Below are 16,440 nucleotides of genomic sequence, written 5' to 3' on the forward strand. Positions count from 1 at the left end.
ATTAACGACCTCCCGAGCAAGTACTAAAATCAATCGTCAAATCAGTTTCGTTTATTTGCGTGACGTGTTCTTAACGAGCAACGTCACTCTTCCGCGTCGGAAGTCGTCTCCACAACAACACAGATGGCAAACAGGAGAGCCGAGAATACAGTATGTTACAATCCACGGTAAAATCAGTTTTAAATTACCAAAAACACATTGACACAAGTCACTGACAACAGTCTGTCTCGCTCTAGCCATGTTGAATAAACTCCGCTCTCCTCGTATGTTTACTTCCGCGCGCAAGTCCCTCGTCGCGCTTCTAACGTCATTGGTCCACTCCGCTGTCTGTTTGCTGTAGCTTGCTCCGCCCTGGAAATTTTATCTGCTTAATGGTGGCCAGACTCAATAGCTGGAACAGCGGTGAGTCTGGAGTACCAGGATAAAGCTTCTTTGCTTCAATAAGCTTTATTTGGCCGTCCCTGCTCCCTTGGGCGAGACCGTCAACCTCTGCTGCCACCAGCTCTAAACACTGTTGTCGTCCAACATGCTTCCTAGTATGCATTGCAGCAATACAGATGTAAATAACAATCAAAATTCATGTTCTGTGCTAATTATTTCTTCAGTTACAGTTACAGTTGTTTCATTAATTGTTAGCTGTGGCATTTGGTAACACTTTATTTGACAGTGGCACCATAAACTGTCATAAGACAATCATAATGATGACATGACACTGCCATTAGCATTAACAAATGATCGATCGGGTCCGATCACGTCATTTTCAAAGTATCGGAATCGGCAAAAAAATATCGGACATGCCTTTTTTTTAATATATATATTTTTTAATTAAATCGTTTTCTAATTGTATTTAACATTACAGACATAATATATAACACTCATCCAGAGTCTTTAGTTTAGGCTTAAGGTAGGGTTATCAAATTTATCCCGTTAACGGCGGTAATTAATTAAAAAAAAAAATTTATCACGTTAAAATATTTAACACAATTAACGCATGCGCTGCACGACCCACTCACGCATTGTCGCGTTCAGTCTGTAATGGCGCCATTTTACCTATATATAGAGCTAAAAGGCAGCGTAAAATGAGTAGAGTGAACTTTGGCAGCCTTTGGAGCCTTTTTTTAATTGGCTAAAGCCTTATAATCCCTCTCCCTACGATTAGAAATATCGTGGGAAGCAATGTGGGGAAGAAAGGTAGTAATTGATCTTTTTCTTAACACCCTATGTTATTCCCAATGCAGAGAAGATATATCAATTGGTACCACTACGCACAGTCATGGTTACACTTCCCATCAAGCATTTGGGCAGAACAGTTAAATGGCTACAGTATCATTTACTGAAAGCTCAACAAATATACTACATGGCAATATTTAGTCACAATATAAAAATTCACATTTATCCTTTAAGAATTACAAGTCTTTCTATCCGTGGATCCCTCTCACAGAAAGAATGTTAATAATGTAAATGCCATCTTGAGGATTTATTGTCATAATAAACAAATACAGTACTTATGTACTGTATGTTGAATGTATATATTCGTCCGAGTTTTATTCATTTTTTTCTTAATGCATTGCCAAAATGTATATGATCGGGAAAAATTATCGGGAATGATTGGAATTGAATCAGGAGCAAAAAAAAAAAAAAGCAATCAGATCGGGAAATATCGGGATTGGCAGTTACTCAAACTAAAACGATCGGGATCGGATCGGGAGCAAAAAAAACATGATCGGAACAACCCTACTTATGGCAGATGTCATTTTGTGTCATCCGACAAATTAGCTCACTTCTGAATGGATGTAAGATCTGAGCTGGACATAAATGGAGTTAGTGACATAATTTGCCAAATGATACTTTATGACATCTGTCATTAGCATTCGTGATAGAGTCATGGCATAATTATGACCGTCTTATGGCAGTTTTATGACGCCACCGTTAAATAAAGTGTTACCTATTAACCAAATAAATCAACTAATACTGGACTATACACCGCAGGATTCAAAATGAGGGAAAAAAGTAGCGTCTTGTAGTCCGGAAATTATGGTACTAGAGTTAATTGATTAACTGATTAATTGATTAATCGTTGCAGCTATACATATACCGTATATATACACACTGTACTGTATATATATATTTAGTGCTGCAACGATTAATCAATTACCTCGAGTACCATAATATATTTATAGTATTTATATGGTATATATATTTGTATATATACAAACAAATACTGGACTATAAACCACAGAAATCAAAATGAGGGAAAAAAGTAGCGTCTAGTAGTCCAGTATTTGTTTGTATATATACTAGTATATATATATTATATATACATATGTACAGTATATACAGTATATATTTACAATGTTCTGTTGCCAGCTTGTCCCAGTCCGTTTTTTCATGAGCGTATTTGAACACATCATGCGGGAGCGAGAGTGAGCGCATGCTCGGCTTTTACGTAGAGTCGCCGATTTGTGATTGAAATAAATCTTTAAAAAACCACAACAAAAGCCTGACGTCGTTGTTTGGGATGTTACAATTGTTGCTCATTTGCACACTCACCGCATGGAAAATAACAAACATGGGGTGGCAAAGTGTATATTTCCTTCCAATCAGGAGGGTGTGCGCATAACAGTGGCTGAGACAGGTGGGGCCTCTCAGAACAGCAGTTTCGTGAGTCTCGCTCTCCTGGAAGTGGCGACAATTTTAACAGGTGAAAAAGTCATGACAGTGAAACTGACCACGCGCCTCAGTGACTTGTGGTACCACACAGTTCACTTTTGTGGTTTAATTTTCCCCTACGCATTTTTTTTTTAGTTGGAAGGGGCCAGCACAACTTAACGCGCCAGACGAGCTCTGTACTATGGCCCATCTCCGTGCAATCTGCGACGGAAGGACCACAAATGGGACCTGAATTGAAGCATATTATTGTGACGTATGGGTGAAGGACCAAGAAAAATGTGTGAATCCACCATCAGCTCATCTCAGCTCGTTCATGTTAAGCGAGCCGGCTGCTTCCACATTTAAAAGTAGGGGTTGGCGGAGATGCACTCATCAAAAGAGCAAGATATGGCTCGCGAGACATTGGTTCCTGACGCCAGTCTTAAAGACTCGGGCCAGAGTGCGGTAGTAGCCCCGTAAATTCCGCCCTTGCATTGTAGTCAATGGACAACATACTGTGAAACAGCTACATATACATTTTCAACCGATTTTCAAACGGCGTCACCTGGATTGGTGAGACTGCTGCAGCAGGTGCGGTACGCGTAGGAATTCCACTCAGCGGACTTCTCGGTGAGCTGTGGATTTGAACTGTGAGGCCTGATCCATCTGAGATATATAAGAGCAGAATCATACACTGACATGATGTGCTAATGTTTAGTTATTGTGTAGGTCACCTACTTTGTCCAACAGTGTCAGATGATTTAATGAGGGATTTGACGGTAGCTCCAGCCTCCTTGTTGGCATCGTCATTGGTGTCATTAGGGGTATTCGTGATCACACCGCACCACTTAAGGCTGCTTTCATGAGTGGACCGTTTTAAATCATCACTTTGAGACCTGACAGACAATGGTTGGAATCGTACAGTGAGTAGCTCAAGTTGTAAAACTGCCTGGCTGGTTGAAAAGTGCAAAACACTTCAAGCCAAATGGACTAGAAAAAAATGTATCCGAAAGATGACACAAAAGCGCATATTTTTGGCATCATATAATTTATTTGTTCATGTTATGAATGACCAGCATAATCAACATAATATTTTACAAGAGCGCATATGCAGTCTTCGCGGTTTTGTTCATGTATGGCTTTACTGAGACGAAGCAAACACACGGCCATTTACTTTTCCTGTCCTTAAACCACTGAATGTCACATTTGTGCACAAAATATTTGCCCTGAAACCCCCCCCCCCAAAAAAACAAAAATAAAAACAGACAAACAACAATTGCAGGCTGCACAGTGTGGTTTGTACAGTATGTAAAAGACAATTAATACAAATGGAAAAATGATGCGAGTCCAAGTAGAACCTGAGATCTTGCAATCATGGGCCCACAAAAGTAAAACAATTCATAGGTGGGATTTGCTTCTATTAAGACAAATTTTCGAAGAGACACATCTCCTTCAATTCGTGGTAGTCACCAATTCACTATAAATAACATTTTCAGTAATGTAGCACAGTTTTATTGGCCTTTTTGATTAGGATTAGAACCATAAAAAAAAAAAAAACGAAGAAAAAAAGGACAATTCATGTTTAAAGACAATAGAAATATTTTTTTTGGTTTGCTTGTTTGTTTCTGGATAATGTTTCAGATATTTTTTGGCAACAGGCAATTGTTATTTTGGAGAGGAATATTTTTTGAACAATTCACAATAAGAATAGACAGGGTATGATAAGTAAGCTACAGTACACACATGGCAAATTCTTGTACCACAAGGATGTCACCAGCTCACGATATTTTGTTCTATGGAGTCATCTACTGGAAAAATATGGCATTGCATTCTTTTTGCCTCTGCAGAGACAAAACATTTGGTGTTATTCACCAACCGCTCTGTAGTGAATATTTGTTCAATTCGAATTGTGCATACGAAATTAATAAATACTTAATACAAATTCCATAAAATAATTGCATAAGAATGTAAGGAATGAGCTAAAATCATGTTTACTGCACTTTACTATAATAATAATAAAAACCTCAAGGATTCAAAACATTTTAATTCAAGAAGTTATCATTAATCCTACTTGAATCTTTTAAAAACATTTTAAAAAATGAAGATTATTCAAACAGTGAATCCTGCCCCCCATCCATTATGTTTCGGCACCATTTGTGTACCACCTGTGCTAAAATATGGTATAGTATATTATGTGCACTCTTCAGTCCAGTAGCTCAATTTATGTTTATACAACCCCTAGCTAAAAGTATGGAATCAACAGTCTCGGACGAGCACTCAGTTTGATATTTTAGTATGTAGAACAAACAGATAAAAAGCTTGAAAAAATAATGAATAAGTTCAAAAGTGCAACTCTTTAGCATTCAGAAACACTAAAAGAAATGAATTTAAAAAAAAAACAAAACAAAACATTGCAGTGGTCAGTAAATGTTACTTTTATAGAGCAAGTGCAGGGAAATAAATATAGAATCACTCCATTTTGAGGAAAAATATATGGAATCATGAGAAACAAGCAAAGAAATAACAATCAAAACACATCTCTAGTATTTAGTAGCACCACCTCTGGCTTTTATGACAGCTTGTAGTCTCTTTCTTCATCAATTTGGTGCCAACTCTCTTTGATTGCAGTTGCCAGATCATCCTTGCAGGTCGGAGCCTTGCTGTGGACCATTTTTTTCAATTTCCACCACAGGTTTTCTATAGGGTTGAGATCTGGGCTATTTGCAGGTCATGACATTGAACGGATGAGTCTTTCTCCAAGGAATGCTTTAACAGTTTTAGCTCTGTGGCATGATGCATTGTCATCTTGGAAAATGATTTTATTATCCTCAAACATATTTTCAAATGAAGGGATGAGAAAGCTGTCTAAAATTTAAATGTAAACTTGTGCATTTATTGAAGATTTAACTACAGCCGTCTCCCCAGTGCCTTTGCCTGACATGCAGCCCCATATCACCAAGGACTGAGGGAATTTTGATGAACGCCTCACTGGAACCGCACCAAACAAAAGTTTTATCATCACCTTGTCCAATGCAGATTCTTGACTCATCACTGAAAATAACCTTCATCCAGTCAGTCACAGTCCAAGATTGCCTCTCCTTAGCCCATTGCAGTCTTGTTCTTTTCGGTGTTGCTGTAAGTGTCAATGATGGTTTCCTTTTAGCTTTCCTGTATGAAAATCCCATTTCCTTTAGGCGAGTTTGTACAGTTCTGTCACATACCTTGACTCCAGCTTCCTCCCATTTCTTCTTCATTTGTTGTTGTACATCTTCTGTACATGTACGCTTAACATTAACAACCTTGCCATGCTGTTTGTACTTGGTCCAGATTTTGGATACATCTTTGGCAACCATACCTGTAGCGTCACCTTCTTCAAGAAGTTTGATTTTCCTCTCTTAGGTCTCAAGAGACATCTCTCTTGTTGGAGCCATGATTCTTGTGAATCCACTTACTTGGTCCAGTAGCCCTCCAAGGTGTGATAATTGTACTGTTTTTAACTGCTGACAAACGAGCAGATATAATCTGAGGCAGGGGCCCAATTAAGGAAAGGAAATTGACTGAGTGTGTCTGTATTTTCTACTCAAAATTAGTGATTCCATATTTTTTTCTTCAGAATGGAGTGATTCTATATTTATTTGCCTGTACTTGCTCTATAAAAATAACATTTACTGACCACCACAATGTTTTTTATTCATTCCTTTTAGTGTTTCTGAATGCCAAGGAGTTGCACTTTTGAACTAATTCATTATTTTTACTAGCTTTTTATCGGAGTTTGTTCTACATAATAAAATGTTTGAGTGAGTGCAAAAGTGTTTGCCCCCTTGTGATTTTGCAAGTTCACCCACTTAGAAAATAGGTAGAGGTCTGAAATTTCAATCATAGATGCATTTCCACTCAGAGACAGAAATCACATTGTATGATTTTTTAAAATTCTCAAGTAGTTGAACCTCTGAGAATCAACATTAATTGTGACACTCGAAGAGTTGTCAGTGTCCCTTAAAAAAAGTCCACCTTTACAAAATGAGTAACTACCCACCCACCACCCGTTTGAGCTCATTATTGTCACCCGTGCACCACATAGTCAGTCATAATCCAACTGCTACCATGGGCAAGACCAGAGAGCTTTCAAAAGACACCAGAAAAGAAAATTGTTGAGCTCCTCAAAGCTGGAAAAGGCTATGGGACAATTGGAAAGCAGCTTGGTGAGAATAAATCAACAGTTGCAGCAATTGTTAGAAAATGGAAAAGGCTAAACATGACTGATAATCTACCTCGGACTGGGGCTCCATGTAAAATCTCTCCTCGTGGATCATCACTCATGATGATAAAAGTGACGGCTCAGCCTAGAAATACACGGCACAAGCTGGTCACTGACCTGACAAGAGCTGGATGTTTCAAAGGCTACTGTCAGTAGAACACTATGGTGCAATGGTTTAAAATGGTTCCCCTGTTGAAGCCAGTACATGTGAAGGCCTGTCTGAAGTTTGCCAGGGTCCATCTGAATGATGCAGAGGGTTCATGGGAGAAAGTCGTGGTCAAATGAGACCAAAGTAGAACTTTTTGGTGCAAACTTAACTCGTCATCTGTGGAGGAAAAAGAATGAGGAGTACAATCCCAAGAACACCATCCCCACTGTGAAGTATAGGGTTGGATACATGCTCATGCTTTGGGGCTGCGTTTCGGCAAAGGGGACAGGATGAAATTTATCGTCAGATTTTGAGCCACAACCTCCATCCCTGAGTCAGAGACTTGAAGATGAGTCGTGGCTGGATTTTCCAACATGACAATGATCCGAAGCACACAGCCAAGCTGACCAAGGAGTGGCTGCGTAAAAAGCATATCTAGGTTCAGGAGTGGTTTAGCTAATCTCCAGACCTCAGTCCAATAGAAACTTTTGGTAACACTTTATAATAACTACCCGTTTTACTAGTAAATAGAACATTAGTAAACTGTTGATAAATGAATTATTGTTGATTTGTAATGTATTTGTTAACAGTTTGTTAAACATTTACAGGGTATTCTTAACCTGAAACACAGTTTGTGTAGAAACTAGAGATGTCCCGATCGATCAGGTCCGATCACGTCATTTTCAAAGTATCTGAATCGGCAAAAAAATATCGGCCATGCCTTTTTTTCATATATATATATTTTAATTAAATCGTTTTCTATTTGTATTTAGTGTTACAGACATAATTAGTTACACTCATCCAGAGTCTTTAGTTTAGGCTTAATTTAGGGTTATCAATAATATCCTGATAACGGCTGCAATTAATTTATTAAAAATGTGTCATATTTTAACGCTTTTAATATAAACACTACATGACCCTTTCGCTCATCGCTGCGCTCAATCTGTTATGACGTCACTTTGCGTATGTAGAGAGATAAAAGGCAGCACAAATTGAGTAGAAAAAATTTTGGCAGCCTTTGAAACTGATCTTCAATTGGCTTAAACCCTGCAAACTCTCTCCCTATGACTAGCAATATCATGGGAATCATTGTGGGGAAGCAAGATGGCAATTGATCTTTGTCTTGACACCGTAACTTATTTCCCAAAGCAGAGAAGATATATCCATTGGTAGCACGACGCACAGTCATGGATTTACTTCCCATCATGGTTCCACTTCCAGTCATGCATTGGGGCATGCTGCAGTATCATTTACTGAAGGCTCAACAAATACACTAGATGGCAATATTTAGTCATAATACATAAAGTCACAAGTCTTTCTATCCGTGGATCCCTCTCACAGAAAGAATGTTAATAATGAAAATGCCATCTTGAGGATTTATTGCCATAATAAACAAATACAGTACTTATGTACTGTATGTTGAATGTATATATTCGTCAGAGTTTTATTCATTTTTTTCTTAATGCATTGCTAAAATGTATATGATCGGGAAAAATTATCGGGAATGATTGGAAATGAATCGGGAGCAAAAAAAAGCAATCAGATCGGGAAATATTGGAATCGGCAGACACTCAAACTAAAATGATCGGGATCGGATCGGGAGCAAAAAAACATGATCGGAACCACCCTAGTAGAAACATTTAAGTTTTTGTGTGTAACGTTTGGCATTTCCATCTTTTCAGGGTAAGAAATGCTCACTTCAAAAGAAAAGGCATTTTGATAAGGCATGTTGCAAGCAGCGCTCATGTTGCACTTTTATGAAAATCTGCCATAGAAACAACAAATATTTGTACTTTTCTTTGTATATTTAACCAATAAAACTTATGACCTTCAACATAAAGTGTATATAGTTTTGTTAAGATCCATCAGCTAGCATGGGCATTTAGAATGGGGTCAACCATATTGGAACACCCTGTAAATGCTTAACAAACTATTAATAAATACTTCACAAATCAACAATAAATCACTTATCAACACTTTACTAATGATCCATTAACTAGTAAAACAGATAGTTATTATAAAGCGTTGCCAAACTTTTTAGATGTCGTGTTTCTCATCGACAGCCCCTAAACCTGACAGATCTTGAGAAGATTTGTGTGGAGGAATGGGCCAAAATCCTGGTTTCCATTGTGAAAACCTGGTGAAAAACCACAGAAACCGTCTTACCTCTGTAACTGCAAACAAAGGCTTCTGCACTAAATATTAGCACTGATTTTCTCAGGGGTTCAAATACTTATGAACCCCAGTAAATTACAAATAAATTATTGAAAATATCATACTGTGTGAGTTCCAGATTTTTTTTTAGATTCTGTCTCTACAAGTGGAAATGCATCTATGATTAAAATTTCACACCTCTACCTATTTTCTAAGTGGGTGAACTTGCAAAATCACAAGGAGTGCAAATACTTCTGCTCCTCACTTTGTAGTACTGTATATACAGTATATATATATGTTTTTTGCGTGGTAAAATGATTGAGAACCACAAACAGTGTGTGATAACAGGTGCTTACATAGGTTTCAGGCCATTAAGCAGCTCAGAATGTTATTAAAGTTAATAATGATAGATAGATCATGTCCTACCAGGGAGGGTTGGCAGTAAATTAATGAATGTTCATTTGCTGACAATGGCAGCCACTGAGTTAAAATAGTACACACTTTTTTTGTAACAGATTAAAAGGCACGCACTGTGCAGTAGAAGAAAGTCTCAAATATTTTACACAAATCCTGAAACATCACAAAAGAAAGTTACAAAGTACAATCGATAAAACAAAACAAAAAAAACCAATAACAGAAAAACTAATGCAGGTACATTTCAAAGAAAATGTAAACCACTATACTTAAACTGCAAAACAGAGTGTACACTATTTTCACTGATTTTTGTTCATTACCACATTTCATTTCTAAGTAAAAACCTGCAAAGTGCTGAAATAATCCTCTTTAGTGTCCTTCTACTGCCGTCTTGGTGTCAAATGTTGCTCCTGGGACAATTCTGAAAACAGAATGAAGACACAATCAACATTTTTTAAGACTCTTGGCCTGTAATTGGCAGATTAAATTTACAGTGAAATTACAGACATTAAGACTTTTGATGCCCATTTTTCCAAATCGGATCAAAGTCTTCAACATGCATGAATCATTAGGCCATCAATGAACTCTAAAATGCTCACTCATAAGGATGTTATACAGCTACAATTTATAAAGATGATTGCCTGAAACTTGTAACCGGTCATGCCATTTTTAATACAGCCACGCATGGGAAAACAAGGCTTTATTCCAACAAAGAACAGCAGGTGGCATAGGAGACATTCGTTTGAATAGAATGAGACAAGGCATTATAAAAAACCCATAATTGTATTTGAGGCTTGCAAGACGGGGGCGTGACTGGTTCTTGTTCTTTTGTTATTACTTCTTGTACTAATAAATCATGATTGGCCAATTGGCTTGCTTCCCCAAAGTTCTAGTCCTTAAACATCATTGGCCACCTAGCTTGCTCCCGTTAATTTCTTCAAAACCAGTGGTTCTTAACCAAACCCCAGGGGTTCGGTGAGTAAGTCTTAGGGGTTCGGCGAAGGTAAATAAACGCGAAGCCCTATTTTTGTATGCCGATTAAATCCAGGCAAGTTTTGAACTGGTTTGCTTCCAATTTACAGGCTTAATCCATTTATTTTAACTATTACTCCTCGATTTGATGGGATGAGGAACTAGTTTGCTCAGTGGAAGGTTGACTCGCTCTTGGTATGAGAGAATAGAACAGACCAATGGGTAGTGTGGTCTCAAATTTTGACTTGTTTTATAAAATATGCTGTCAAATGAGTAGAATTTTGAATGGGAATTTGCTAAATTATTAGCTTGCTAGCTTAGAAAATTGCTTTATTTTCTAATTCTGAAGGGTTCTGTGAATCCACAGGTGAAACTTGTGGGGTTCTTAACTAGACGCTTCATTGACAAGGGGCGTTGGTGAGGTTTGTGTTACGAATAGGGTTAGCTATAGACCATGTGCCAGGGAGACAGGAGGTTGAGGTTAGGATTACAAATAGGGGTAGCAATAGACCAGAGGCGACTGCTCTAAGACTGCACGTCAAAAAATAAGTGATCAAAAAGTAATCAAAACTTATAATCTTGTGTGTACGGTACACAAAGGTGGGTGGTAACGTGTTACATGTACTCAGTTAAATTTACTTAAGTAATTTTTTGAGAAAAATGTACTTCTAAGAGTAGTTTTACTTAGCCATACTTTTTACTTTTACTCGAGTAGATTTTTGAAGAAAAAAACACTACTCTTACTCTGCTACTTTGGGCTACACTCTACATCAGCGGTCTCAAACCGACTCCACAAAGGGCCGCAGTGGGTCCTGGTTTTTGTTCCAACAGATCCAGCACAAACAGTTCAACCAATGAGGTTTTTACTAACATAAGCAGCACCTGATTGCAATCAACTGATTACACTTGTAAGAAACCAGATTGGTGAAAAGATATTTGTCTCGTTTGGTTGGAATGAAATCCAGTACCCCCTGCGGCCCTTTGAGGACCGGTTTGAGACCACTGCTCTACATATTAGATTAAAAAAAAAAAAAAAAATTTTTTTTTGCCAGCGATGCCAAGAGTAGCGCTACTAATATAACCAATGTGACGTCACAACAATAATTACATGACGCCATTACACCAATCAGACGCAAACTTGCCGTTCTATGAGCACGCCAGCCTGTTCAATAACATGGCGTCTTTAAAGCACCGTTTAAAAAATGAAGTATTTGACATATAGCATTGCCCTTCACATGACTTGAAAGCGCGGATTTAAAACTCTCTCCCAGTTTATATTTGGCACCGATTGACCACGGAAAACCGGAGATACATATGATCCTTTTAATTTACAAAAAAGAACCTATGAAGGAACTACAGTATTCACTATGCAAACTAGGAACTATTTTCTCCACTAGAGGGCACTCATGCTCTTTGAACAAATAATGTTTTTTTGTGTGTGTGTGTTTTTGTCTCATCTGAATTCAATTAAAAAAAAAAAAATTCTTTGGCGTAATGTGGTCATGTAATGGGTTATTATTGTACAATATCATTATAACAACAGTTCATATAGATAAGTTTGTGCTGAAAGAAAAAAAAAATCCATTGTTTAAAAAAAAAAGCAGTTACAGTGTTACTCAGTACTTGAGTATTCTTTTCACTAGATACTTTTTTACTTGTGCTTGAGTACATGTTTTGGAGGACTACTTTTACTTGAGTAATATTATTTTGAAATAACTCTACTCTTACTTGAGTAAAATTTTTGGCTACTCTACCCACCTCTGTTAGGGACCAACTTCTGTCACTCTAGTTTCTTTCCCTACTAAGCAGCAGGTGCCACCAAAACCCTCCACCACCACAAAGCACTCACAGGTGGACACACTTTGAGCTACCCCTCCTTGAAAGACCTGCACCCACCACTGGACCATAGACCATATGCCAGTTACACGTTACCGGTGACGCCCCTCATAACAAGTGATGCCCCTTCACCAGCGACACCTCCGTCTTGCAAGCTGCAGACAGACCCTTCCTAAAAACATGATTTCCGATGGAAGAAGAGAAGTCAAACAAGCTGAAGGTGAGAAACACCAAGTGAGATGAGAGCAACAGCAGCACACAGGCCAGGAAGGACAGGCAAGCAGGGCAGGGAACTCACCTGGACTTTACATAGTGTCTTGTCAAAAAACATCTTTGTGATGCATCACAGGGTGCTGCTGTAGTGGGGAGCGCACGCAGTGTAACAGCTTATCTTGATTTAACCTTGTTTTACGATTATCCATGTAATATATTTTATTAAGGACGATGCTATTTTAAAGATAACCGCTGCCGGGTGAGGTGACGCTGAAAACGCATGCAGACATGAATGGCGAAGTGATTTAATGGTTTACACAATGACAAGACACGCAGAAGAACACGTCAGCACAGATTGGGAGATATGACTATTAGGAGGGAGTGTTGAAGCCCTGCTTAAGTCATGGGCTGCCATTGACAGTGATAGACATCTGATCCATTTATTTTGAACTAGAAGTTCTGGCAGCAAATGAGCAAATGTTTGAAATGTTTGCTGCTAGCACTCCTGGTTCAAATGAATCGGACGTCTACTAGTGACAAACTCATTGAAATTCATACAGCTGAATTCTCATCTGGTAAAAATTACAAACAAAGGATTCTATGCATATTGTCTGTGGAGAGTGACATCTGATTGAATTTTCCTAGCAGAGGTCATTGCAAGTGAGTCAGATAAATACCACTAAAATCTGTTTAATGGTGGATGAAGTAACACTAAGCAGTAAAGATTTTTTAAAACATTTGTTAAAATAAGAAAAAGGGAGGGAAAAGATATTTAACACCGAAGGTTTGCATATTACTTAAAACCGCACTTGGTAATTTTTCAGCTTTGGTCAGTTTTAGCGAGGCCGGTGGACAAAATCGGTAATGTTTTGCCTTAAAAAAGAATGCTCTTCCCATGAGTATGAGCGCATAGTGTCCTCATCTACCGATCGCCTGCAGATAAATTAAATGACATTTCTGTTTCCAGCGGCTGTGTGAAGGATGAATAGAAGTGAAGTAATGAATCAAGTTGTGGCTAAACGATAATAGCATATGACGGTTAGCAACCGTGTGGCTAACCCCCTTCCAACTCTGGTCTTTTTTTTCCCTCCTCAGACAAAACTTTCTGTCCCTTTGATTACTCTGGCATGTTCACAGATTTCACGCGAAAGCGTTAGCATCAGTGTTGTTTTCGTCAAAGATGACGACAACGAAAGCATTTTGTCAACGAACAATTTTTTCATGACACTGACAGTCTCTTGGGAGACTAAAACATAACGAGATGGATGCCAGTTGTCGTCTGAGAACACGAGAACGAGATGAAAATTCGCAATAGTTTCCGTCATAAATTCACAATGTGTAATATTATGTTATTGTATGTGTAGTTAGCACGCATTTAGCAGTGTTAGGCTGTGTCACTCATGTGACGTGCTGCGCATCCCCCCAAAAAGTTACCTAGTGTTGCTTTAAATCACTTCTGTTCAACGCTTAACATTTTTAAACCTTTATAGGGCAAGAGACTATATTTTTTATCTTAAGCAAACAAACAAACAAAATGTAACCCCATACAGTCCTTATGTCCACAAACGTTAACATGCCATTTCGGGTCATGTACTCATTTGTTATACAAGTGTGGTGTACATGACCCAAAATGGCATGTGGATGCCAGGTCTAAATTATTATTTATTTACACGGTATATATATTTTTATCATTAATCATTTTTTAAATACATTTTTTAATGAAGAAATGAATTTATAAAAAATCAAAACTATTAAATTAAAATGAATAAAAAAAGAAATACACTCTAGTTCTGCCACCTAATAACACTATTTTAAATTTTAAGATTTTTGGGGGGTTTAATTTCATAGTATTTATCTCACAACTGTAGGCTTCCAATTCATTCAAAATTGGAAGAACTGTCTGTGAATGCTCATCTTTCAGTGCCATTAACGGCGCTAGACATCCAATCCATTTTGACTGGGAGGGGCGAATGAACAAACATTCATATAATATCATAATATAATATCATACCTGACACCTTGCAAGGCCTCCAGATCTAAAGAAAGCTTGGCACTGCGATCCTGCTCCTCCTGCAGCTGCCTTCGGAGTGTCCGTAACTCCTGTTGAGCCTCCACTTTGATATCATTAGCAACCACCACCGCTGTCTGGAGATCGGCCTGGAACCGACGCCACTCATCTTTTTCCTCCTAAGAACACCCCAAACATGCAATATTCATATCTTCCGCTCAAAACGGCAGTCGCGTTGTTCGGACTCGTACCTTCATTTGTCTGCTGAAAGCTTTCAGCTGTCGTTCTGCTTCAAATTTCTGCTCCTCTAGCTTTTTCACGAGATCTGCAATGGCCAATGAAAGGTCAATAAGATGATGCCATGTCAGACACAACACCTAAATAAAATATGAAGCTAGTAGAACATACTTTCTAGGTCGAGGACTGTTTGATTGGTGTGGAGGTTGACGGCTCGCTGCTGCTCCACTTGGTCTTCCAATTCAAAGATTGTCTCCTTCATTTCCTTCACTTGTTTCTCAGCCAAGATGCCTGCCTCTTCCAAGGCACTCACCCGCTTTGTGAGCTCCTCTTCCCTCATCTCCGCTCTTTCTTGGACCTGCTGGCCTTTGGCCTCCACCTGAGTGTGCATTTATGACTTAAGGATCCCAACACAATAAAAACAACCACAATGACAGGATGCAAACTCCCATGTGGCACATTAAAGGGGTCCACGGATAGAAAGACTTGTAGTTTTTAAAAGATAAACGTTATCATGAGTTAAAATAATTTAATATTCAAAACCCTTCTTGATGTTTTCGTTTTTATATAATTTGTAAATTTAGTTTAACTAGTAGGTCGCCATTGTTGTTGACGTTGCAGGGTGGTGACTTCACATTGTTACACTGCCGTGCTTCCAGAGTATGACTATAGCGACATAAACATGACATCAGTTCAACCCTTTCAATTTGAACTCGAGTGGAACATTAATGAGCATGACAACACTGTCGATGTTTCACAAAACGAGCGGCAAAAGCAAAATGAACAGGAAAGACAGGATGACATGAGAGTAGGAAAAAAAATGGTGTTCTGCCAAAATGTGCTACACAGGCGAAACATCTACAAGAGCTGAATATGACACTCAAACTACTATTGTGCCCTTTCAGCTTGTGTTGTTTAGTTGCATACAGACAAAACATACTAAAGGTGCCTTAAGAAAATACTTAAACGAAGTAATATCAAATAAGGGTGGTTTGAATATGCTATGTGACTAGTGTGGTCAACTAATCAACAATCTGCTATAAAGCTACCACAAGAAAACACAATGCTTAAAAGTATGAGAGGGATACACATGCAAAAAGTATTTTGAGGCAATGAAAAAGTAATAAAAGACTCAATAAAAACACAAATAGTAAGTACTCGCCGCTTTTAAACGATGAGCGCATGTGTTGGACGTCTCGCCATGTACAGTGGGGGCAAATAAGTATTTAGTCAACCACTAATTGTGCAAGCTCTCCCACTTGAAAATATTAGAGAGGCCTGTAGTTGTCAACATGGGTAAACCTCAACCATGAGAGACAATGTGGGGGAAAAAATCATATTGTTTGATTTTTCAAGAATTTATTTGCAAATCATGGTGGAAAATAAGTATTTGGTCTATACCAAAAGTTCATCTCAATACTTTGTTATGTATCCTTTGTTGGCAAGAACGGAGGCCAAACGTTTTCTGTAACTCTTCACAAGCTTTTCACACACTGTTGCTGGTATTTTGGCCCGTTCCTCCATGCAGATCTCCTCTAGAGCAGCGATGTT

General features: G+C 38.3%; 1 protein-coding gene across 4 annotated transcripts in view; it reads right to left on the bottom strand.

Moving 5' to 3' along the window:
- specc1 (sperm antigen with calponin homology and coiled-coil domains 1) overlaps positions 1 to 16,440 on the bottom strand; it is a 120,106-nt gene that overhangs the window by 48,336 nt on the left and 55,330 nt on the right. For all 4 annotated transcript variants that reach the window (XM_057820859.1, XM_057820860.1, XM_057820858.1 and 1 more), the window contains 5 exons: positions 15,061 to 15,268; positions 14,904 to 14,977; positions 14,656 to 14,831; positions 3,388 to 3,545; positions 3,215 to 3,315 (listed from right to left, as the gene is read on the bottom strand). In XM_057820859.1, coding sequence (XP_057676842.1) covers positions 3,215 to 3,315; positions 3,388 to 3,545; positions 14,656 to 14,831; positions 14,904 to 14,977; positions 15,061 to 15,268 — 717 coding nt within the window. The remainder of the gene's footprint in view (positions 1 to 3,214; positions 3,316 to 3,387; positions 3,546 to 14,655; positions 14,832 to 14,903; positions 14,978 to 15,060; positions 15,269 to 16,440) is intronic.

This window comes from Corythoichthys intestinalis, chromosome 18, assembly GCF_030265065.1.
Source record: "Corythoichthys intestinalis isolate RoL2023-P3 chromosome 18, ASM3026506v1, whole genome shotgun sequence".
Classification (NCBI taxonomy): domain Eukaryota; kingdom Metazoa; phylum Chordata; class Actinopteri; order Syngnathiformes; family Syngnathidae; genus Corythoichthys; species Corythoichthys intestinalis.